General features: G+C 61.0%; 1 protein-coding gene across 1 annotated transcript in view; it reads left to right on the top strand.

The window, feature by feature from the left end:
- The window catches only part of PSD4 (pleckstrin and Sec7 domain containing 4), a 32,235-nt gene extending 16,185 nt beyond the window's left edge, over window positions 1-16,050 (top strand). The window contains 13 exon segments of the mRNA XM_043503003.1: window positions 3,688-3,867; window positions 4,128-4,135; window positions 4,138-4,203; window positions 4,718-4,832; window positions 5,610-5,667; window positions 7,173-7,262; window positions 8,476-8,519; window positions 9,884-10,050; window positions 10,823-10,893; window positions 11,329-11,474; window positions 12,136-12,280; window positions 13,369-13,512; window positions 15,363-16,050. Of these exon segments, the coding sequence (XP_043358938.1) occupies window positions 3,688-3,867; window positions 4,128-4,135; window positions 4,138-4,203; window positions 4,718-4,832; window positions 5,610-5,667; window positions 7,173-7,262; window positions 8,476-8,519; window positions 9,884-10,050; window positions 10,823-10,893; window positions 11,329-11,474; window positions 12,136-12,280; window positions 13,369-13,512; window positions 15,363-15,614 (1,486 nt within the window). The 3' untranslated portion in view covers window positions 15,615-16,050.
- Window positions 16,051-25,066: the final 9,016 nt, after the last annotated feature.

The raw sequence follows: 25,066 nt of genomic DNA, 5'->3' as shown, positions 1-25,066 counted from the left end.
CTTTGGAGTCAGTGCACCTTAGAAGTGGGGCGTAGAGAGCATGGTGCGGAGGGTTGCCATGCTCCCACCCCAAGGCTGGGCTGCCTCTTCTCCCTCACCAGCCTGCCTCTGGCCCTCACCCCACATGCAGCCCCCAGCCACGCTGCTCATCTAGCTGCTGACAACCCCCCCTACACTCAACCACTCCCCTGCTCCCAGCCATCTGCCCGCCTCTTCACCCCACATTCCCTCAAGAGGGTCCGGCCCCCGCCCCACAGCTGGCCCCCATGCAGTGTCCTGGGGCCTTCCAGCCTGAGAACCCAGCTGCGGGCCATGTGGGTTTAGCCCAGGCTGTGGGGGATGCCCATGCATCCTGGCAAAGTGTGTAGCCCGCATCTCCTCCCTTCGAGACCAAGAGCTCCCACCGGGTCCAGCAGGGCCCAGAGCGCCCCCAGCAGCCCTACGCATGCGCTGCAAGGGTCAACGTCCAAACCAGTCAGCCAGATCCCTGAGTCAGTGCAGCAGGCAGGTGACCCACCAGCTTTGCTTTCTCTTTCTCGGGGATACCCACCCCAGTGGGTGCCAGCCCCGTGTTGGCTGCTGCTCTAATCCCTGGTTACGCCCTAAGGTGTAACCGCATGGTGCTGGTTCAGAAGGGTGCCGGGGGAAGGAGTTTTGCTGCTGTTAGGATTATCCTCCCAGGCAGGACTTTGTCCCCTGCCCCCAGTCACACCCCTCCTCTTCCCTTCCCCCCCCCCAGTTTTGCTTGGCTCACAAGCTGAGCTGGGTGGAGAGGGGAGATTAACGCCAGGTGACATCCCTGTGAATTCCTCCTCAGGGCAACGCAAGGCAGAACACCAGGGCTGAGCATAAAGCCAGGCTAGGGCTATGAGGATGGATGCAGACAGCTCTCTCTGTTAGCCAAAGACTCAAAAAGTAATACCATTTTTTTTTAAAGTACATCAGAAGCAGGAAGTCTGCTAAACAACCAGTGGGGCCACTGGACCATTGAGATGCTAAAGGAGCACTCAAGGATGATAAGGCCATTGCGGAGAAACTAAATGAATCCTTTGCATCCGTCTTCATGGCTGAGGATGTGAGGGAGATTCCCAAACCTGAGCCATTCTTTTTAGGTGACAGATGTGAGGAACTGTCCCAGATTGAGGTATCAATAGAAGAGGTTTTGGAACAAATTGATAAATTAAACACGAGTAAGTCACCAGGACCAGATGGTACCAAGAGTTCGGAAGGAACTCAAATGTGAAATTGCAGAACTACTAACTGTGGTCTGTGACCTATCATTTAAATCAGCTTCTGTACCAGATGACTGGAGGCTAGCTAATGTGATGCCAATTTTTAAAAAGGGCTCCAGAGGAGATCCCGGCAATTACAGGCCTGTAAGCCTGACTTCAGTACCAGGCAAACTGGTTGAAACTATAATAAAGAACAATATTGTCAGACATGTCGATGAGCATAATTTGTTGAGGAAGCACTACATGGTTTTAGTAAAGGGAAGTCATGCCTCACCAATCTACTAGAATTCTTTGAGGGGCTCAACAAGCCTGTGGACCAAGGGGATCCAGTGGATTAGTGTACTTAGATTTTCAGAAAGCCTTTGACAAGGTCCCTCACCAAAGGCTCTTACGCAAAGTAAGCAGTCATGGGATAAGGGGGAAGGCCCTCTCATGGATTGGTAACTGGTTAAAACATAGGAAACAAAGGGAAGGAATAAACGATCAGTTTTCAGAATGGAGAGAGGTAAATAGTGGTGTCCCCCAGGGGTCTGTACTGGGCCCAGTCCTATTCAACATATTAATAAAAGATCTGGGAAAAGGGGCAAACGGTGAGGTGGCAAAATTTGCAGATGATACAAAATTACTAAAGACAGTTAAGACCCAGGCAGACGGCCAAGAGCTACAAACGGATCTCTCAAAACTGGGTGACTGGGCAACAAAATTTAATTTTGATAACTGCAAAGTAATGCACACTGAAAAGCATAATCCCAACTACACCTATAAAATGATGGGGTCTAAATTAGCTGTAACCACTCAAGAAAGAGATCTTGGAGTCCTTGTGGATAGTTCTCTGAAAACATCCACTCAATGTGTAGCGGCCGTCAAAAAAGCGAACAGAATGCTGGGAATCATTAAGAAAGGGATGGATAATAGGACAGAAAATATCATAGTGCCTCTCTATCAATCCATGGCAGGGACCCTGGCAGTCCTGGATGGCACCAGCGACTGGCCGTTAAAGTCTGGTTGGCGGCGCAGCAGGGTCCAGGGCTAAGGCAGGCTCCCTGCCTGCCCTAGCTCCGCATGGCTCCCAGAGGTGGCTGCCAGATCCTTGTGGCCTCTAGGCCCCTTGATCGACCTAGTACCGGCATTTCCCATTAGCAAGGAACCGTGACCAATGGGAGCTGTGGGGGCAGTGCCTGTGGGCACAAGGGCAGCATGTGGAGCTTCCCTGCTGCCCATGTGCCTAGGGCTGCACTGCAGCAAATTTATAACAACAGCCAGAGGCTGCTTCCCCCGGCGCCGGTTTGCGCTCCCCGGCCCCACCCCAACTCCACCCCTTCCCTGCCCCCGTTCCCCACCCCCTCCCTGCCCTATTGGTCCCCTTCCCAGATCCCGCCCCAGCCCACCTCCTCCTGAGCGTGCCGCCTTCCCCCCTTTTGCAAACCTGTTTCCCACATAAGCCCTGGCAGGGAGCGGGGAGAAGCAGGACCTGGTGGCGCCCTCAGGGGCGGAGGGGAGGTGAGCTGGGGCAGGGCAGGGGCGCCATTATTTCAGGGCCTAGGGGTGGCAAAATCATTAATCCGCCACTGCCCCTGCCCCAGCCCTGAGTCCCTCCTGCATCCCAAACCCCTCCTCCCCAGCCTCACCCAGAGCTCACACCCCCAGCCAGAGCCCTCACCTTTACCCTGAACCCCTCATTTCTGGCCCCACCCGAAGCCTGCACCCCCAGCCTAGAGCCCGCACCCCAACCCTCATGCCCCAGCCCGGTGAAAGTGAGTGAGGGTCAGGAGAGTGACTGACGGAGGGAGGAGGGATGGAGTGAGTGGGGGCGGGGCTTCGGGGCAGGGGTGTTTGATTTTGTGCAATTAGAAAGTTGGCAACCCTAGTGGGGCTGAGGCCCAGATGCTCAGAGGTATTTAGGCTCCTGATTGCCAAGGGGAATTAGGAGTCTACCATGGAGGATCTGGGTCTAAGCAAGGTCACATGGAGAATTGAACCCAGGTTGCAGGCTAACCACTTGACCAGCCTTCCTTTCACAGACTGCAGATGTGCGCTCCTCCCCAACCCTACTCCCTGACGCCTCTTTGATGCACACATGAGCTGATACAGGATTTGTTCACCCCTAATGGGGAAGCAGGATGAGAACCCAGCTTCCAAATCGTGGCCTTTGCCCCATGAGCTAACAAAGAGAGCTCAGAGGCAGCAGTAGTAGGACTCTTAACCTCACTTATCCACAGACTCGTGTCTGAGCGCTGCGCACAGAGGGGCAGATCACAAGGGCCCACGCGTCACTTACACTGCCCGAGCTGGGCCCCTGAGGCTCAGCAGGTGCGGGGGGGGGGGCAGAGCTGGGCCTTGCAGCCAGTGCCTCCCCTCACAGCAGGCTGCTGCAGGAGAGGGCTGGACTCAGCCATGGGGAGGGAGTGATGGGAGGGGGCTCCCCCTTGCTGCTGACACCCCGTCTGCCCCTCAGGTGTCCCAAGGAGGAGGATGCAGGGGAGAAGCCAGGAGACCCAGAAGTGTTGCAGCCCGACGGGGCCCTCCTTGCCAACGGGGCCTCCGGGGACCAGGGGGCAGCTCAGCGGCTGGCAGCAAGACTTTACCACCTGGACGGCTTCAAGAGGTCGCAGGTGGCCTCCTACCTCAGGAAGAAGTAAGGACTTAAGTGATGTTTCGGGCAAGATGGATGGGTTCTGGAGTGCCCACTACTGAGTAGCCAGGAGCTCCCCCACAGCCAGCGCCCTGCCCCACTCCCCACAGTGCCCAAGGCTGGGGCTGGAGTAGCTGGGAGCTTCCCCCACAGCCAGTGCCCTGCCCCTCCCCCCCACAGCCGCCCCCTGCTGGGAGAGGCCGGGGCGGAGTAGCCCGGAGCTCAGCTCTGCACTGCCTCTGATCTGCATGTGTTGGTTCCAGCAACGAGTTCAGCGGCAGGTGGCGGAGAAGTACCTCGCTTCTTCAGTCAGCAGGCAGACTCTGGACCAGCGCTCAGGTAAGGGCCACCGCAGACCCGTCCAGAGCATTTCCCAGGGGAGCAGCATGGGACGAAAGCCTGCAGGGAGGGGGGTAGAGGGGGTGACGCTCAGGGCAGCGCTATTAATTCCTCATCTCAGCATCGGACCATGCTGCTGACGACCAACCTAAGGCCAGCCAGAGAGGGCCCTGTGGTGCCAGGCCCTGACACCACAGCGTACTGGACAGTCCCCATCCCAAAGAGCTGACAAACTAAATAGGGTAGATGTTGGGAGGGGGGGACGGGGATTGGAGCAAACAGTGATCAGCCCCAGGCAGAGAAAGCCTCCAGGCTACACATCTCTGGGTCCGGGGGTGGCAGAGTCCCTGTTGCACGGGTCTGGGGCCACAGGGGCTAGGGGCTGTACAAACATACCTGGGCTGCAGTGGCAGCAGATGGAGCAGCGTGCGCAGGGTGGGGAGAGGAGAGGATCCAGCCGGTCCAGGCGCCAGCTGCAAGTCTCCCCTGGTGTGTCTGCCTGTGCACCGGGCAGGTCCTTCCTCAAGGCCTTCGTGCTGGACTGGGAGACGCAAGGAGCGGGAGCGGATCCTCAGACACTTCTCTAGAGCGCTACCATCTCAGCAACCCCGACGCCTTCCCCTCGGCAGGTGAGCTCCCCGGGCCCCCCGCATCCCGCCCCCGCTCCACGAGCACCCTAGGTCTGACACATCCTGGGCATGATACTGCACTCACATCCCCATGGGGACCAGTGCTGCTCTGTGCCTCAGTTTTCCCCACCCAAAACTATGAGGCAGCGATTCCCATCCTCCTCTCCAGGGTGCTTGAGAGGCAGGACCACCATGATTCTAAAGAGCGGCGATTCACCCCGGCCAGCGCCTGGCAGCCATGAACCCTTCCAGCTCCCCAGCCGTTCAGGTGTCGGCACAAGCACCTGCCACTGAAAGGCAACCACCTCTGGGCTGGAACCAGGCAGCTGTTTAATGGTAACCACAGGCTGCAGGCCAGTTTAAGACAGGAAGTGAAGAGTGCCGCGCCACAGGAAGCGCGAGTGCGGGGTGAGGTTGGGGTGGTGGGGATGAATGGAGCTGGAGTTTGGCTGGGATGCCCAGGTTTTATTTCGGAGCCCCGGGATGAAGGCGTTTTGGGATTCCCCACTGCCCCCACACAAATGCCCATGATTGCCCCGCCCTGCCTCCACCCCAGCTCTCAGTAGATGGCAGGGGAGGAGCCGGGCCACTGAGAGCTGTGATTGCTTGCCAGGAGGTTGCCACAGTGCCTGCCTGGGAGAGGTGTTGGGTAGGGCGATCTTTGCCCTGGAGGGGCATGGGACCCCTGCGGTCCCCACACAGCGGGCTCTGCAGATCTCTCCTGCCATGGACCCCCAGGCTGGCTCCATGCCAAACACTCTCCCTCTCTGCCCCTAGATGCTGTGCACACCTTGACCTGCCCCTCATGCTGCTCAATACGGACCTGCATGGGCAGGTAAGCCCAGGGCACGGGTGGTGGGGGGGTTCAATGTGGATCTCACCAACCAAGGCCCAGAGCGTGGCCTGACTGGCCATGCCAGGCGGTGTCCAGAGCTGGGCTGTTTTGTGCAGCCGGGCACAGAGGGTGAACGGGGTTGGTAGCGGGATGTGCCCTCCCCCCATGTGGTTCCCATCGGTGAGTGCTGGGTGCAAGTGTGCAATGAGATAGGGGGCTCAGCTCATCTCCAGCAGGGAGGGCTCACGAGGGCCTGGGCCATGGAGACAGAGCTCTGCCTCGAAGGGCAGGGTGAGGACCGGGCAGGTGGCTGTGATGTTCTGGGATTCAGCAGCGGGGGGAAGGGATGGTCCGTCCATCGGTCCTTTTCGCAGCGCCAGTCACTAAGGGAACCGATTGCATGAAAAAGCAATGCTATCCACTGGGTGGGTCTCCTTGGCCCTCACCTAGCTGTCCCCTGGTCACACTGTGGGTGCCCCAGGGACACCCACTCTAATCCCAAGCACTGCTCAAGGGTCCCATTAGCCTTGGCTGATCTGGGGAGTTGAGCAGTGCAGTGACTGGTCCTGCAAACTCCCCTTCCTCCTGCTGCTCTGGGAGCCACCCCTGGTGCCTGACCATGCCCAGCTGGGCCCCGCAGCTGTTCTGTGTGGAACCCCAGGCCTTGTACCCGGGAGGAGCTATGCCCGTGATTCACCCTGGGGCAGGGGGAAGGTCACCCCTGAGAACAGCACCCCCCGCCCAATGCATCGTGGCTCCATGCTGCAGCTCCAGGGCAAAATGCTGTGTGACTGTGGGCACAAGGTCCTGGGTGTGCACACATGTGATCCACACAGGCTGTTTGCCCAAGATTGAGTATGTGTGTGACAGGGGAGTGCCTGTGTGCAGAAACACAGGCGTGGAGGGATGTGCCCAAGCAGGCTCCAGCACAGACCTGGCCCCGGACTCCTGGTTTTGCTCCTTCCTGCCACCCCGCTCTCGCTTTGTACTCTTAGGGCCAAGGAGCAATTTAAGGGGAGGCTGCCCGTCACAGGGATAGCCATGTTGTCATTGGCAGGCTAGCGGTGAGAGGGGCGCAGGGCCCACCCCCCAGGTGAGTTGTCAGCCTGCAGGATGGAACCGTGGGCGCCTCTTCCGACAGCCTGTGTTTGTGACCCTGGCCAGCACGACAGGGGGCCAGAGATGGCCTGTCTGCCCCTTTGCTGGCTGGATGTAGCACCATGTAACAGTGTGTCATAGCCCCGGCACAGCTCCCCTCCAGGGCTTTGGGAGCAGCAGCTCTGAGTGCTAGAAAGATCATTTGGCTCCATTATCCAGGCTGTGTGGGGTCAGTGCCCCTGGCCCTGGTGCTGGCCCTGGCCTGGGGTGGGGAGGACATGTGTGGGAGCCATGTGCGCAGGGCAGCACGAAGTGCCACATGGGCACAAACCCAGCCTTGTTCTCACTGTGATCCGTGTTTCTCCCACCCCTTTGTGCGTCGCACCATCGCCCCCTTGTGGCTGCAGAACATCGGCCGCAGCATGACCTGCCACGAGTTTGTAACCAACCTTGATGGTATGAGGGACGGGCAGAACTTCCCCAAGGATCAGCTCAAGGTACTGAACCCCTCGGCCGGGCGAGCTGGTGCTGCTGGTGTCAAGAGCTTCTGGCCTGCATGCCAGCTGAGGGCCTGGCGGGCCCCGATACCTACCCAACTGTGTGTCCACCCACTGCACCGTCCATCCGTCAGTTGTCTGTCTGTCCATCCTGCACAAATCAGTCCATCCACCCCCGTATCTATCTACCCTACACACACCCCCAGCTATCTATCCTCATCGCCCCCCTCTAGCTAGCTATCCCATCGACCCCCCCACCTATCCCCATCCACCCCTCCAGCTATCTATCCTCATCGCCCCCTCTAGCTAGCTATCCCCATCCAACCCTTCTATCTAATCTATCCCCATCCACCCCCTCCAGCTACCTGTCCCCATCCACCCCCTCTATCTAATCTATCCCCATCCACCCCCTCCAGCTACCTGTCCCCATCCACCCCTCCAGCTACCTGACCCCATCCACCCCCTCCAGCTACCTGTCCCCATCCACCCCCTCCAGCTATCTGTCCCTATCCACCCCCTCCAGCTACCTGTCCCCATCCACCCCCTCCAGCTACCTGTCCCCATCCACCCCCTCTATCTATCTATCCCCATCCACCCCCTCCAGCTACCTGACCCCATCCACCCCCTCCAGCTACCTGTCCCCATCCACCCCCTCCAGCTACCTGTCCCCATCTACCCCCTCCAGCTACCTGTCCCTATCCACCCCCTCCAGCTACCTGTCCCCATCCACCCCTCCAGCTACCTGTCCCCATCCACCCCCTCCAGCTACCTGTCCCCATCCACCCCCTCTATCTAATCTATCCCATCCACCCCCTCCCGCTACCTGTCCCCATCCACCCCCTCCAGCTCTCTCTACCTGTCCCCGGCACCCTGCCCCAGTGTCTCGTGCTGCACGGCGTGGGGAGGGTGACAGGGATCCGCGCGGCGCTGTGCGGCGGGAGGAAGCGGGCGAGTCGCGGAGCCCAGCCCGTGGCCGCCGTGTGCTCGGGGAGCCAGGCCAGGGCAGGTCGCGGTGATTGCGGCGAGGCGGAGCCGCTCCGATGGGACCCAGCAGCCCCGGCCGGGGCTGTCCCTGCAGCGCGCAGCCTGGGGCGGACGGGAGAGCCCTGCCCCGGGGAGCGCCGGAGGGACCCCGGCCGGCCGCAGCCCGGGGGCGGGGCTTGGGCGGGGGCGTGGGCGTGGCCGCCCTGACGCCCTGTGGCTCTCCCGGCAGGCGCTGTATCACTCCATCCGCAACGAGAAGCTGGAGTGGGCCGTGTGAGTACCCGGGGCCCCGCCAGCCTCCCACCGCCCCCCTGCCTGCAATGGTCCCTCCCGGGAGCCAACGGCCTGGTCCGACCCCCTGTCAATGGCATGTTCCGTTCTGACCGGGGGGGGGGGGGAGCCGCAGCCTGTTCCATTCTGACCATGGGGGGGGGGGAAGGTTAGGAGCCACGGCCTGTTCCATTGTAGTGCGGGGATAAGGGGGAGCTATGGGCAGGAGCTCCAGCCTGTTCCATTCTGACCATGGGGGGGGAAGGTTAGGAGCCACGGCCTGTTCCATTGTAGTGCGGGGATAAGGGGGAGCTATGGGCAGGAGCTTCAGCCTGTTCCATTCTGACCATGGGGGGGGAAGGTTAGGAGCCACGGCCTGTTCCATTGTAGTGCGGGGATAAGGGGGAGCTATGGCAGGAGCTTCAGCCTGTTCCATTCTGACCATGGGGGGGGAAGGTTAGAGCCACGGCCTGTTCCATTGTAGTGCGGGGATAAGGGGGAGCTATGGGCAGGAGCTTCAGCCTGTTCCATTCTGACCATGGGGGGGGAAGGTTAGGAGCCACGGCCTGTTCCATTGTAGTGCGGGGATAAGGGGGAGCTATGGGCAGGAGCTTCAGCCTGTTCCATTCTGACCATGGGGGGGGGGGAAGGTTAGGAGCCACGGCCTGTTCCATTGTAGTGCGGGGATAAGGGGGAGCTATGGGCAGGAGCTTCAGCCTGTTCCATTCTGACCATGGGGGGGGAAGGTTAGGAGCCACGGCCTGTTCCATTGGTAGTGCGGGGATAAGGGGGAGCTATGGGCAGGAGCTTCAGCCTGTTCCATTCTGACCATGGGGGGGGAAGGTTAGGAGCCACGGCCTGTTCCATTGTAGTGCGGGAATAAGAGGGAGCTATGGGCAGGAGCTTCAGCCTGTTCCATTCTGACCATGGGGGGGGAAGGTTAGGAGCCACGGCCTGTTCATTGTAGTGCGGGGATAAGAGGGAGCTATGGGCAGGAGCTTCAGCCTGTTCCATTCTGACCATGGGGGGGGGAAGGTTAGGAGCCACGGCCTGTTCCATTGTAGTGCGGGGATAAGGGGGAGCTATGGTGTATTCCATTCTGGTGGGCAGGAGCTTCAGTCTGTTCCATTCTGACCACAGGGGAGTAAGGGAGAGCCATGGCCGGTTCCATTAGGATGGGGAGTAAGGGAAAACCATGGTCTGTTCCATTCTAACTGCGGGGGGTTGTAGGAGCCATAGCACGTTTCTGTCTGACCATGGGGAGGCGAGGGGGGGGACACAAAGCCTGGCCTGTTCCATTCTGACCCCGGGGGGGGGCACCAAAACAGCCCAGCCTGTAATGCCGGGCGCCGTGGCTCCCCCTGCAGGGACGAGGAGGAGCTGGTCAGTGCCCTGACGCCCCAGCCGCCCAGCACCCCGTCCAGCCGGAAGAAAAGTAACCCCTTCCTGACACTGAGCCAGGACGCCAAGGCCGCCACGTACAAGGAGGGGCAGCTCGCCCGCAAGGTGCACGCTGAAGCCGATGGCAAGAAGAGTGAGTGTCATCCGGCTCCCCGGCAACCAGCAGGGGATGGTGACACCCATCACCTGGCAACCAGCGCAGTGGGGAGGGGTGATGCCTGTCACCCCAGCAACCAGCGGGGGACAGTGACACCCATCACCTGGCAACCAGCGCAGGGGGGAGGGGTGATGCCTGTCACCCCAGCAACCAGCGGGGGACGGTGACACCCATCACCTGGCAACCAGCGCAGGGGGGAGGGGTGATGCCTGTCACCCCAGCAAGCAGCGCGGGACGGTGACACCCATCACCTGGCAACCAGCGCAGGGGGGAGGGGTGATGCCTGTCACCCCAGCAACCAGCGCGGGACGGTGACACCCATCACCTGGCAACCAGCGCAGGGGGCAGGGGTGATGCCTGTCACCCCAGCAAGCAGCATGTATGTGTGTCCACAAAAAGAAAAGGAGGACTTGTGGCACCTTAGAGACTAATAAATTTATTTGAGCATAAGCTTTCGTGAGCTACAGCTCACTTCATCAGATGCTGTAACTCATGAAAGCTTCTGCTCTAATAAATTTGTTAGTCTCTAAGGTGCCACAAGTACTCCTTTTCTTTTTGTGAATACAGACTAACACAGCTGCTACTCTGAAACCTGTCATGTATGTGTGTGTGTGAGAGAGACGCTTGTCACCCCGGGAAACCAGCATTGAGGGGTGACACCCATCACGGGCTGGGGCAGGTGGAGGTCTCACCCTCCCTGGGGCAGGAGGGGCTGGGGTCTCACCCTGCATGACCTTTGCCCTTCCAGCACCCTGGGGGAAGCGAGGCTGGAAAACCTTCTACACGGTGCTCAAGGGGATGGTGCTCTACTTCCTCAAGGTAATGCTAGGGTCCTGCTTTGGGGCTGAGGATGTGGGGGGCAGTGGGCAGTGCCATGGGGCTGGGGATGCAGGGAGAGGGGTGGGCAGCGCCATGGGGCTGGAGGTGTGGGGAGAGCAGCCTTTAAGGGTCTGATCCCCAGCCCCTATCCCATGGCTGGGGGATACCATATCTAATGTGGCTTTGAGGGCTGTTTGTGGCTCAGATCCCTGTCTCCCTGATGGCCAGTGGGAGCCCCTGGCAGACACCAGCCAGGCCCAGCACCCCTGGCCAAGCCCATGGAGCAGGAGCCGCCCTGGGAGCGGGTCCCTGGCATGGGGGCACAAGGGGCAGGCAGTGGGGGCAGATGGGCTGGGCCAGGTGGGGGCTAGGGCTCCGGGCAGGGCTGTCTGCTCCCGCCTCTTGGCTCATGCTCCGTGTGCCCCTCCCTCACAGGATGAGACCCGGGTTGATGTGTCAGGCGTGGAGGAGCCAATCGGGGTGCACCATGCGCTAGCCGAGAGAGCCTCCAAGTACAACAAGCGGCCACATGTCTTCCGCCTCCAGACGGCCGACTGGCGCGTCTTCCTCTTCCAGGCGCTGTGAGTGCCCCCCCAGGCATGGTATCTCCCGCCCTGGGTACAGTGTCCCCATCCTGGGCCCGTGGCCCCATCCCCCCGCCCTGAGGATGCTGCCCTCTTCCCAGCCCTGGGCACGATGCCCCCCGGCCTGCCCTTCTCCCCTGGGTCAGGGCACACTGCCCCCCCCGACCTGGGCATGCTGCCCTCCCCACCTGGGTACACTGCTCCCATCCTGGGCATGCAGTCCCATCCCCCTGCCCTGGGGATGCTGCCCCCCCCCGTCCTTCTTCCCTGGCCAGGGCACACTGCCCCCAACCCCATCCTGAGCACACTGCCCCTCACCTGTCCTGGATATGCTGCCCCTGCTCCCTCACACCCTGAGGCAAACTCTCCCTGCTCCTTTACCTCAGTCTCCCCTGTCCTGGGGCCTGCTGCCCATGCCACCCCGGGGGCACTGCATGTTACATGGCTCTGCCTTCCTAGCAGGAGCTCTGCCCATGCCCCTCACTCCTGACCCGCAGCCCCCACTGCATCTGCCCTGGGAGCTGACCACAGACTGGGACCCAGCCAGGGGCAGCCAGTTGGAGCCTTCACCCCTGAGAGTCTCTGCTCCCGCTCAGGCCCCAGGGGCGCGGCCTCCTCCCAGAACCCACACCCCAGTCTCTCCCTCTCTCCTCCCCAGAAGCGCCGAGGAGATGAGCTCCTGGATCTCCCGCATCAACCTGGTGGCCGCCATGTTCTCATCTCCACCCTTCCCGGCGGCTGTGGGCTCCCAGCGCAAGTTCATCCGGCCCATCCTGCCCACAGCACAGAGCCGCAGCTCCCTGGTGAGCTCCCGAGTGCCATCACCCGTGGGCATGGGGCAGGGCTGCCCCAGCGACTGCCAGCCCCGGGACCCCCCAGTGAAGGGATCCCAGTGACGGGACCCACAGGGCCCCTCCACGACTGCCAGCCACAGAACCCCGAGCCACGGGACCCCCAGACCCCCAGTGACTACCAGCCATGGGACCCCAGGGCCCTCAGTGATTCCCCAGTGAAAGGATCCCCAGAGCCCTCAGAGACTGCCATCCACGGGATCCACCAGTGATGGGACCCCCAGGGCCCTCAGCGATTCCACAGTGACGGGACCCCCAGGCCCCCAGCAACTGCCAGCCACAGAACCCCCAGCCACGGGACACCCAGGCCCCCAGGGACTGCCAGCCACGGGACCCCCAGTGATGGAACCCCTGGTGACAGGACCCCCCGCCATGGGACCCCCAGACCCTTCCACGACTGCCAGCCATGGGACCCCCAGGCCCCCAGCGACTGCCACCATGGGATGCCCCAGTGAGGGGACCCCCAGGGTCCCTCTGCGACTCCCAGCCACGGGACCCCCAGGGCCCTCAGCGACTCCCAGCAACGGGAGCCCCAGCCACAGGAACCCCAGGCCCACAGTGACTGCCAGCCACGGGACCCCCAGACCCACAGTGACTGCCAGCCATGGGACCCCCAGTGATGGAACCCACAGTGATGAGACGCCCCAGCCACGGGACCCCCAGACCCCTCCATGACTGCCAGCCACGGGACACCCAGTGATGGGACCTCAGCAACTCCCAGCCACGGGACCCCAGGTCCCCTGGGGGTTTTCTCCCCAGCCTGAGGGACTCACTGACAGAGGCAGCTTCCTTGGCTCAGTTTTACCCCCTGGTGCCCCCCCAAGTGCCCCCCATGGGCTCTGCCCCTTCATGGATTTGTGGGCCCATCAGAGCATCATAGATGGTGGCTGGATCAGCCTCCTGGCTCAGCCCATGGTGGCCCCGTGCCCCATCGACTGGCTGCTTGTTGTGGACATCCCCTCCGCCACACTGGCTGTGGTTTCCGTGGAGGGTTCCTGGCATGTGTGGGGGACCCCTTGAGTGATCCCGTGTCCCGGCAGGAGGAGCAGCACCAGGCCCATGAGGGGTGGATGGACAAGTTCTCGGAAGAGCTGAACGAGCACCAGCGGAACCTGCCCGACAAGCGTGGCCGGGGTCGTGACCTGGAGGAGTATCGGCTCAAGAAGGAGTATCTGGTCTACGAGGTGGGCACTGCCCTGGGGGCGGGCACGGAGGTCGCTGTGTCATAGTATCATAGAATACCAGGGTTGGAAGGGACCTCAGGAGGTCATCTAGTCCAACCCCCTGCTCAAAGCAGGATCAATCCCCAGCTAAATCATCCCAGCCAGGGCTTTGTCAAGCCGGGCCTTAAAAACCTCTAAGGAAGGAGATTCCACCACCTCCCTAGGTAACCCATTCCAGTGCTTCACCACCCTCCTAGTGAAAAAGTTTTTCCTAATATCCAACCTAAACCTCTCCCACTGCAACTTGAGACCAGTACTCCTTGTTCTGTCATCTGCTACCACTGAGAACAGTCTAGATCCATCCTCTTTGGAACCCCCTTTCAGGTAGTTGAAAGCAGCTATCAAATCCCCCCTCATTCTTCTCTTCTGCAGACTAAACAATCCCAGCTCCCTCAGCCTCTCCTCATAAGTCATGTGCTCTAGACCCCTAATATTTTTTTCAGAGTAGCAGCCGTGTTAGTCTGTATTCGCAAAAAGAAAAGGAGTACTTGTGGCACCTTAGAGACTAACAAATTTATTTGAGCATAAGCTTTTGTGAGCTACAGCTCACTTCATCGGATGCATCCGATGAAGTGAGCTAATAGTTTTTGTTGCCCTTTGCTGGAATCTTTCCAATGTTTCCACATCCTTCTTGTAGTGTGGGGCCCAAAACTGGACACAGTACTCCAGATGAGGCCTCACCAATATCAAATAGAGGGGAACGATCATGTCCCTCAATCTGCTGGTAGTGTCCCTACTTATACAGCCCAAAATGCCATTGGCCTTCTTGGCAACAAGGGCCCACTGTTGACTCATATCCAGCTTCTCATCCACTGTAATCCCCAGGTCCTTTTCTGCAGAACTGCTGCTTAGCCAGTCGGTCCCCAGTCTGGAGCGGTGCATGGGATTCTTCCGTCCTAAATGCAGGCCTCTGCACTTGTCCTTGTTGAACCTCATCAGATTTCTTTTGGCCCAATCCTCTAATTTGTCTAGGTCCCTCTGTATCCTATCCCTAGCCTCCAGCGTATCTACCTCTCCTCCCAGTTTAGTGTCATCTGCAAACTTGCTGAGGGTGCAATCCACACCATCCTCCAGATCATTAATGAAGACACTGAACAAAACCGGCCCCAGGATCGACCCTTGGGGCACTCCGCTTGATACTGGCTGCCAACTAGACATGGAGCCATTGTTCACTACCCATTGAGCCTGATGATCTAGCCAACTTTCTATCCATCTTATAGTGTCCTCAGTAGGGACAGCTCAGAGCCAGTGGGCTCGACCGGGGTGCTGTGCTGCTGGGGGTGGGGTGGGGGCTCAGCAGGGGTCACTGGGCTGCAGGGGGCAGGGTGGGGGCTCAGCAGAGGGCACTATGCTGCTGGGGGAAGGGCAGGAGCTCAGCAGGGGGCAGGGTGGGGCTCAGCAGGGGGCGCTATGCTGCTGGGGGAAGGGCAGGAGCTCAGCTGGGCGTGGGGTGGGGGCTCAGCAGGGCGCACCGGGCTGCGGAGGGCAGGGTGGGGGCTCAGCAGGGGGCACTATGCTGCTGGGAGAAGGGCAGGAGCTCAGCAGGGTGTGGGGTGGGGGCTCAGCAGGGGGCACCGGGCTGCGGGGGGCGGGCCGATCAGGGGGTGCTGGGTAGAAGGGGGTGAGGTGGGGGCTCAGCAGGGGCACTGTGCTGCTGGGGAGGGGACTAGCACTAGAGGGAAGGTCTTAGGGCACCCCAGGCTGGGGACCCATGCCCCACCCCCGCCATGCTGTGTGGCTGTTCCCCCACCTGGCGTGTTGCCCCCCAGAGCTGGCCGCAGCCAGGGCTCACGCTGCACTCACCCTTGCAGAAGTGCCGCTATGAGACCTATGTGAAGCTGCTGGAGGTGCGGCTGTGCGGGGGCTCTGAGGAGCTGGAGAAGTGGGAAGCGCGGCTCGGGGGCCCCGACTCGGCTGACGAGGGGCTCGGCCTCACCAAGTCGCACTCCAGCCCCTCGCTCAACCTGGACCCACCGCCTGCTGGCGTGAAGGTCAAACGCAACATCTCGGAGCGCAGGACGGTCCGGAAGATCATCCCCAAGCGCAACAAGCAGCTGCTGTGACCCCCGCCAGGGCGCCCAGGGACACCCCCGGGCATTCACCCCAGCACAAGGTACGAGCTGTCACCCCGACTTGAACCCAAGGCTCATGGGACACGATGGCACCGACAGCACGGAGCCCCCAGGTGGCGCCAGCATCTCAGCAATGGGGGGTCATGAAGGCACCAAGGGTCGGTGCCCCCCCCAGGGGTCCCAGCCCAGGACTCTGAGCCCTGCCCTTGGAACGGGAGGGGCACCGGGCTCTGTCCATGTGTCCCTGCCAGGAGGCAGCGCTGCCTTGATGGACCTGGACTGGGCTGGGGGCACCTGGTGCAGGACAGTCCATCCCGCCAGCTGAGCTGGGCTCTGCGGCCCCCCCAGGGCACTGCACCCCCCACGCCATCTCCTGTTCTCAGAGACTGGCAGCCACCAGAGCAATAAACCAGAGCGAGCCATGGAAGCAGGCCCAGGCTGCATGGGGAGGGGCAGGGACACGGGGCTGTTCCCTGCCTGGGCAGCATGCCCCACATAATGTGGGGCAGCAGGGCCGGGGAGGAGAGAGGGGACAGCCAGAGCTCTGGAGGAGCTTGGTCAGCCCATGGACCTGGCTTGGCAAACTCCCGCGCTGCCCCATTGCCATGGGACCAATCCTGCAGCTGGGGCTGGGCAGCATGTCACACTGATGGGCGATGGGCCTATGGGTGCTGCGATGCCCTGGTGATGTGTGCCGGATGGATACGGAATCCCCACCCTGGCCCCACTCTGCCCCCACTGGGCCAGAGCCGGGTGCCTGGGCCCCTCCCCAGCTTCAGCCAGCGAACACCAGGGAGGAGCCGAGCTGTGGGGGGCAGGGGCAGTGTGAAGCGGGGTGGGGCCGGCTACTAATGGACTGAAGAGCTTAGCTGGGAATTTGGAGGTGCCTGGGCAGCTGGGCTGAACCGGCCCCATGGGGAGCCGCCTGGCCCAGGCCAGCTGGAGGGTTCAGCCAGGAGGGGCTGGAAACCAGGGGGAGAAGGCCCTGGCTACCCCACCATGAGCTCTGCCGGTGCCCCTCACTCCTGACCCACAGGCCCTGCTACCCCAGCCCTGTGCTCTGCACCCCCCGGCTCTGCTGGTGCTCCTCACTCTTGACCTACAGGCCCCTGCTGTCTCAGCCCTGGGCTCCCCATCCCCCACCCCGACCCCCAGCATGGCCTGTGCCCCTCAGTCCTGACCCACCACCCCCTGCTAGCCCAGCCCTGGGCTCCCCCATCCAGGACAGATGGTGCTGTTTTCCTATCCAGCTAGCTGCTCCCCTGGTTTTGTGGCCCTGCCACAGGGTTGCTAATGGCCCATGACCCCTCCCCCAGCCCTGACTGCCCCCTGGGCTCTGGCAGTGCCTGGCCAGGGTTCTCAGGTTGATCCCTGGGGGCCTGGGCGCGTTGCCCATGTCTAGGAACTCCCTCGCCCACAAACAGGCACCCTGTACCCTGTCCAGAGTGAGGCGTTCTCTGGTTCCCCGGGCATTCAGGGGTATGGGGCCAGGAGCCAGGTGCCCAGCATAGCTGCGTGCTGCTCCAGCCCCTGCTCCGGTTCTTCCCCCACCCCTGCTCTGCCCCAGCCCTGCCCCCACACCCCTGAAGACTGCAGCCAGGCCCGACCCTGCACTCACTGTGTGGTAAGTGGAGGGACCTGGCCCCAGGCTGCTCCGCACCCCTGGCTCCCAGCCGTGCTGCTGGTGAGTGCTGGGGGTCGGTTCTCCCTCCCCCCAAGCCTGGGAGCCAGGGGAGCAGAGCAGCCTGGGGCCGGGTCCCTCCACTTCCCACAGGAAGAGGCCATCCCCCGTCCCCCACGCAGGCCTGGGGCCAGCCCCCCTGCTCCCCTGTGGAGGCCTGGGGGGGGCTCCATAGAGCACCAAAATAGCTAGGGATGGCCCTGTCCCTGGGCACTACGGCCCCATCGCTCCTTCCGTCAAACACCACCCACTTGGCCCCACTGCCAGCTGTGCCCAGCCTCAGGGGTCCCCCAATGGGAGTCTGCTGTGATGGTGTTCCATTGGCTGGGTGCACTGTCACTCGTTCAGCATCTGGCAGTGGGCGGAGTCTCTGCAAGAGGCCAGGGATACGCAGTTTGGTGAGGAAAAGCCTCGTTTTCGGAGCCGTTCTCTAGGCTGAGGCTCCCCCTGCTAACGAGCCCGCAGTGCCGGGGTCTGGGGAGATGGAGCTGCCGGTTTTTAACACAGCTGCTCCCAGCCCAGAGAAGCGGCTGAGGGGCTGGAGAAGGCAGGTTTAAAGCCAGCTCAGGTGACAACTCAGGAGCGGAGGCTGCAGCAGATCTGTGGTTCGGTTCCGACCTGGGACCATGGGGCGGGGCAGGTTGTGGCTTCCTGCAGTAGCTCTGCGGGCACCATCCTCCTCTTGCTGGGCCAGGGTAGATCAGGAGCTGGCGGGCGCAAGAGTGGCCCAGCCCTGGCCGCCTGGCAATGACCCAGTTCCTGCCCCACAGCCGCTGTGCACGTGGGTGGAGGGGGAGCAGGCTAGGGGCAACGCAGAGCGTGGGGCTGTGAACCCAGGAGTGCAGGTGTCACATCGGAGGGCCTGGGACAGGATGGCAGGAGTCCATGCAGTCCCCCAGGCTGGTTCTGGTCTCATGCAGGTGTTCCGGGCAAGCGAGAGCCTGGAACCTGGTGCAGGTCGCTCAGTGGGAGTCAGGCGAATCAGGACGGGCAAGGGAGTGGAATGGGTTGAAACACTGTGGGAGACGCCTTGCTATGGGTCCATGTGCGAACCTGGGACTCAGGGCCCCGGCCAGGATAGTTTCTGCTCCTTCAGGGTGAAATGGCCCGGGGAAGCGGCTGGCACAGTGTAGCAAGTGCCAGTCCAGAGCCATGCCCAGCCAGCTGGCACCTTGTGCAGCAGGAACCGTGGGGATCAGCCCATCGGGCAGCACTGGGGGTTACATGGCAGCCTGGTATGTGAATTTGGGGGATCCCTGAATTCCCCACCCCAAAAACCCTGTGGGTTCAAACCCACTGCCCGGGCTCTTGCTGAGCACCACGTGCCCCATGGAGCCAGAGGGGCACAGGCGGGCAGCGCACTGAGGGAGCAGTGACAAAGGCTGGCCAGCGGGGAGCAGTAGTGAGCAGCTCTGGTACCACAGTCTCTTGGCACTGGCTGCCCCTCGCCTTACGGTTCCTTGGGGCTGGGGCAGCAGCAGATTTCCTGGGTGTGGTGGCCCAAACGGTGTCGTGGCCTGCATGCTGTGCCCAGCCTCGTCGTGCTGGGGGCTGTACAGGGGCCGGGATCTCCGCTCTGGCTCCCAGATTTAGGCACCAAAATAGGAACTAAGCTTCACTGCAAACTTGACCCAGGTGTGTCAGGTGGCCCCAGCCCAGAGCACGGCCCTGTGTGCATGGGGAAGCCGTTGCAGAGGGACCCATAGGGTGTGGTGAGACACACCCTAATCAGGGCAGGGAAGGCATCCAGGAAGCGCCACTCTCAGCGCCACTGGCAGCATGACAGAGCTGTGCCCCCAGCCAGCGCAAAGCACCATGGCCAATCCATTCCACGCCTGCCCTGCGGGGAGCCACCGCTGACGGGATTGTTACAAGGAGCCGAGAAATCAGGCTGGGGCGGCGGGGCTGGGATCCGGGCTGCAGCACCTCATCCTGGTGCATGTGGATGGATCCAGGATGCTGGAGGGCAGGAGGGCTTAGGGGGAGACCAGTGGGTCCCTATTGTGTCACAGTCTCACCTGCTTCCCCCAATCCCCCACACCAGGCCCGGCAGAACCGAATAAACCAAGACAGTTCTATGGGCCTGCTCTGGGCTGCACCCCTTGTGCCCAGCACCCTGTGGGGACAGGCCCCAAGTGCAGGTCCTGGCAGCCAGAGCCACCAGCCAATATTCATGGGATTTGGTCTGTAGCCCCTGACTATGGCAGATCCGGGCTCCCTTCTGCCCCCCCCCCCCCCCCCCCGCTGGTGCCCCTCACTCCCGACCCACAGCTCCTGCTATCCCAGCCTAACTCTGCCATTACCCCGCAGCCCCCTAGCTGGGCTGCCTCCCTCCTCTCCTGGAAGGGGTGAGCTTGGGTAAAACCCTCCTGGTGGCAGGTTCTATGACCTGCCCTGTCTGCAAACCAGCCCTTGAAGTTTCTGAAAGAGCCAGTCATCCTCTGCCCCTCCCCACTCACTCTCCTCCCCCGCAACGGTGCCAGCTCCACTCCTGAACCCTGCAGACCCAGGTTGCCCTGTCCCCCCCCCGATCCGCCAACTGCAGCATTGTCCCCCTGCCCAGCCCAGCACCGCATCTCAGACGCCCCCCAAATCACGAGATCTTTACAGCTCATTTGTAATGCGGGGGAGGGGTCAGGGGGTGGATCCCCCATCCTCCATTTCTGGGTGAGGCCTGGACTCCGGCTGTGGCAAGCTCCAGCCACAAACTGACTCGCTGGCCACTGGCCTCAGCAAGGGGCCTCTTAACACAGCCATCCAACCCCCCTGCCACAAACCCAGTGCAGGCTGTGCCCGGGATTGAAGGGGGGTGGGGGGCAGTTCCAGTCTCCTGCAGGAGCAGCTCATTTTGCCGCTCAGGGCCCAGCAGCACCGGGGCTGGTGAGCAGGCGAGGTCACAGGGCTGAGTTGGGATCATTAGGGGCAGTACCGCGTGGTCCTAACTGAGCTTAAGGCCCTGTCGAGCTGGGCACTGGGTGTGCGCTCACACACAAAGTAGTTCCTGCCCAAAGACTTGACAAGAGCTGGAGGGAAACTGAGGCCGAGGAGGGAAGTGATTGGCCAGTGGTGTCCCAGCAGGTCAGCAGCTGGGCCAGGAGTAAACCCAGGTGTCTTGAGGCCCAGCCTTGTGCTCCATCCGCTAGGCTTCCCCAGCTCCCAGCAAAGCCCCCTTCGGTCTGTGGCTGCCCAGCATGGCGTGGTCCTGTTGCACCACAGGCGTCGTTGGCACAGTGCTGGGGGCTGGGCCACGGTGCCAGGTGGTTAGAAAGAGAGGCCAGTCCTGCTCTGGTTTTAAAGCAGCAGGACCCCATGATTGCCCTGCTGAGCGGGGCTCCACCCCCACGCAGGGCATTACTCATCCAATATCGTGCGGCACTGGGCCATACGCAGCTATAAATGTCCCAGCCGCCAGAGGTCTCTGTGCCTCAATATCTGAACACGCCATTCCCAGATGTGGGTGGAGTGGGGGATTCGTGTAAGCTCCGAAGAGCAACCCCCTCACCCTCCGGGTCCTCCAGGCCTAGGGGAGATGGGGCCCATCTATGCGGAGTCCTTCGCGCGTGGGCAGGGGGCTGCATTCCCAGTGCCAGAGGCCACAGGTTCCAGCCCCCTCTCCCCAGCCCAGCGGCCAGCCTGGTCCGAGAGAGCCCTGCCAGGCCCAGCCATGCCACCCACACCCTGCTTGGCTGGTGGGTGCCTCCTGCTCCTCTAGCACCACCATTGTCTGTCCCCCGTGGCACCTCAGGACATGTGGCCACCCTGCCCACCCCCAGCTGAACTGAAATGGGGGGGCATGATGTGCAGGGGCTACAATGCTCCATGCAGCTGAGGCTGGGCTGGAGCGGTCTAAAGTGGGTTCTCTAGTGTGGCTGCTGGACTCCTGCAGACCCTGGGGCCCCTTGTCCCCGGTGTCATTACATGAGGCTCCTCTATCCCGCCTGGCTCGGAGGGGCACCAGCCTAGTGTCACCTGGAGCGGGGGGAGAGGGGGGCAGGCCATGGAAAAGCCAGATGCAGCAGTTAAAAGGAGGACAGGCGCAATGATCCTGCAAATTGCCACATCTGTATAATCTGCCTTTTATTTTCTGCTTCATGAACTTTTATTTCCTATTATTTATTCACCTCCCCGCCCCCTTCCTCTCGTTAGGATTCACCATGCCGCGCTCTGCAGCTCCCCCGCACCTGCAGCCGCCGATGGCTCAGGGCCCCCATGATAAACAGCCCCCTGTGGGGAGAGGGGAAAACAGAGCGTGAAAACAAATCACAAAAGGAGGGAGGTGCTGGGCCAGGGAGGGAGAGCTTGGGGCTGTTGGGGGGATGGAGTGGTTGGGGGATTGGGAGGCACGGGGCCTGGTGGGAACATGGGGGATTGGGAATTGGGGGATGGAAAGATCTTGGGATCTTGGGGGATGGAGGGTTTGGGGGTGCAGGTGTTTGGAGGGATGGAGGGAATGGGAGAGTTGGGGGATGGAGGGTTTGGGGGTACAGGTGTTTGGGGGATGGATGTTTGGGGAGTTGGGGGATGGAGGGTTTGGGGGTACAAGTGTTTGGGGGATGGAGGGTTAGGGGGATGGAGGGTTTGGGGGTACAGAAGGCTGGGGGGCAGGAGAGTTGAAGAGGATGCCCCACTCCAGAGGGAAATGGATGCAGACAGACCCTGCTGTGGAGAGTTTCTGAGGTTCCCCACCCCCCACTCCAGCCCTGGGGACCCCAGGCAGGCAGGCAGCTGGCTGGTCCCCCTCCCCAGCCACCCATTGCATGGAGTGTGAGAGTGATGGGGGCGCAGTGTGTGTGTCCATGCCGCCCTCTGCTGGAGGGGGTGAGCCCTGGGGCTGGGCAGAGGCAGGGGTCAGGACCCACAGTACGGCCAATCTCTCTGCCCTTCCGGGACCACAAACTCTGGGACCCCCGATAAAATAGGACCAGCTCTTGCCACAGGAGGCCTCTGCCCCTGCCCCCCATCATGTCCCCCAGCCTCCCCAGGCCCCCCGCTCTCCAGCCCCTTGTACCACTCAGCTGCCCTGTTGTTCCCCGTTCAAGCTCCCTCCAGCCCCGTCTCCAGCAGTTGTTCAGCGGGTGCCACCAGGTGCCAGACACCAGGACAAGGTTCCCCCAATCCCAAGAGCGATGTGGGAAGGGGTGGGGATGTGGGGCTGATCCCCACCCCCAACCCACCGACGTGTGGCATCTGGGCTGCACCACTGAACCCACAAGCCTGAGCATGGGTGGGAGCCATCTGGGAACCTGCCCCTGGGAGGCTAGCTGGGGTGGGACTGTCCCTGCCCCCCCCCCCCAGCAGAGCGGCTCCAGCCGGGGCCTGTGCTGAGCCACGTAACGGGGGTGGGAGGCAGGGGACAGAGCAAAGGGATTAAGGCCCTCGGAGCTCACAGGCCCCGCTCAGGTTTGAGGCACCCATACTGGCAGAGAACAACACCCCTCTTCACTAGGACAGGGCTTCCCCACCCTCGCTGTGCTACCCACCAAGCCCCCTCGGGTGGGGGGACATGAGGTGACAGACGCTGCCCCCCCCGCCCCCAGCACAGGGACTCTGGCCTGGGCCAGCTGCGAGCGGGGAGTGATTCCCATAGGCCCCCAGGCAGGGGGCTGGTGCCCAGGTTAACTGATGAGGTGGCACCAGATGCCACAGACACAATCCCCCCCCCTTCCCCAGGGCACTGAAGCCTTTCACTTCCAGAGCCTGATTCAAATCCAGTTGCAGGATTGGGGCCAGGCTCTCCTACCAAGCCCCCATGGCCGGGGCAGTTCAGGGGGTCCTAAAGAGGAGCACACCTTGGAGCCTGGGAGATGCTCAGGGGCTGCCAGCTCTCGCCACGTCATTGCAAGTCTGCCCACACGTGCTGCTTTAAATCCCCAGCTCCTGGAGTCATGTGAATATGGGAGAATCTTGCCTTCTGCTTAAAAAGAAGTGTCCGTCCCTCATCGTTGGGGAGAAAAGCAACTGCTGCACACTGGTTCGAAAAATGGGACCCCCCCCCCCCCAGAAAGCAAAGGCCAAAGGGACTCCCCAAATTATTATTTTGAACATCTCAGGATTTGAGTGGGGGGTGACAGGACCAGCTGCTGAGCCTGGCTGGCCTGGGCCTGGCTTGTCTGGCTTCCCGCTGGATTGATGCAAAGTGTGTTTCTAAACTTCACTCCTGTTGTACACTGCAGCTGACAGGCCAAAGCAGTTCTGTGAGCTTTTCGCCAAAACTCTTGGCCACGCACAGCGAGCGCCTGAAATGCAGCTCGTTCTGGGCTGGAATTTTTGTTTTTAATTCAGGAAATACATTTTGAATCCAGTTATTTTCCTTAGGACTTGGAATCTGCCAGAAGTTTTCCAAGAATTTTATCTCTAGTGCAGCACAGCAAACTCATTGCTTACTTAGACGCATGTATCATGGCGGTGATGGGGCAGGGGAAAGGAGCACAGATCCACAGGGAGGGGTATTTAGAATGAGTAAAAATAAAAGCTCATTCATGGCTGCAACCGGAGTGAGCATGCGGCTGTCTCTGGGGTGAGACACAGGCTGGTTATACAGGGATTCCTCGCCTGGCACTGAGATGCAACCCCCTCTGGGGTGAGACACAGACTGTTTATACAGGGATCCCTCACCTGATGCTGAGATGCAGCTGCCTCTGGGGAGGAGCGTGTCAGCTGTTTATGTTTCTTGTGGTTAAGGCTGCTGAAGATCTGGGTTTAATTCCTAGCTCTACCACCGACTCCCTATGTGACTGCTTTAATTCAAGGCAGGCCCAGGCCTGGATTAAATAGGTCAGACTAGATGATTGCAGTGGGCCCCTCTGCCCTTAGAATCCATGACTCTTTGACTCTGGGCCAGTCACTGACCCGCCCCGGGCCACAGTTTACCAAGATGTAAAATGGGGCTAATAACCTTTCCTTTCTTCTCCTGGCTGGTTAGCCTGTGCGCTCTTCAGGGCAGGGTGTGTCTCTCACACTGGGTTTGTACAACTCCCAGCACAAGCTCAGTTGGGGTCTGTAGATCCTACCATAAACACAAGTGACAATAACATTCCTTCTTGCACACACATTGAGCCCTTTCCATCCATTGATCTCAAAGCTCTTCACCAGGGAGGGCAGTGTCATGAACCCCATTCAACTGATGGGGAACCCGAAGCAAAGGGAGGGGACGTGACTTGCCCAATGTCACCCAGCAGGCCAATGGGAGAGCTGGGACTAGAACCCAGGTGTCCTGAGGCCCAGCTTAGCTTTTTCCCATTTTCTGGAAAAGCCTATTTCACCAATGGGTCATTCTCCTCACTCACTATAAACCCCACCCCCTGAATCCTTTCCCATCATTCTCAGCAGCAGGATAAATCTCTCTCCTCCCCTGCTTCTGGAGTGCCGTCAGTTTTCACAGTGCGACAGCTAAATCTGCGCTAAAGGTAACGGGCTGGGAGAGAGAACTGTAATATTTTATAGCTGATGAGCATAAACCAATAACAGCCAGGAGGCATTCACCCTGCCCAGCTGTTCTCGGTGGCTTAGCTCCCATCCTGGGCGCATTCCAAGGAAAAGCGCCCAGGCGGGCTCCAAACCCAGAGAGAGTCACAGCAAACTACTTCCTTGGGCTGCAGCTGATAATGGGCCTTCTGCAGAGGAAGGACAGGCTAGTGGTTAGAGATTCCAGGGCCAGAAAGGACCACTGTGGTCATCTGAGTAGCACAGGCCAGAGACCTGCCGCACAATCATTCCTTGGAGCAAAACAGCCACGCTTGATTTAAAACTGGACAGTGATGGA

This window comes from Dermochelys coriacea, chromosome 26, assembly GCF_009764565.3.
Source record: "Dermochelys coriacea isolate rDerCor1 chromosome 26, rDerCor1.pri.v4, whole genome shotgun sequence".
Classification (NCBI taxonomy): Eukaryota; Metazoa; Chordata; order Testudines; family Dermochelyidae; genus Dermochelys; species Dermochelys coriacea.
The sequence above is the reverse complement of the archived record's forward strand: the minus strand, read 5'-3'. Positions and strand labels throughout refer to the sequence as shown.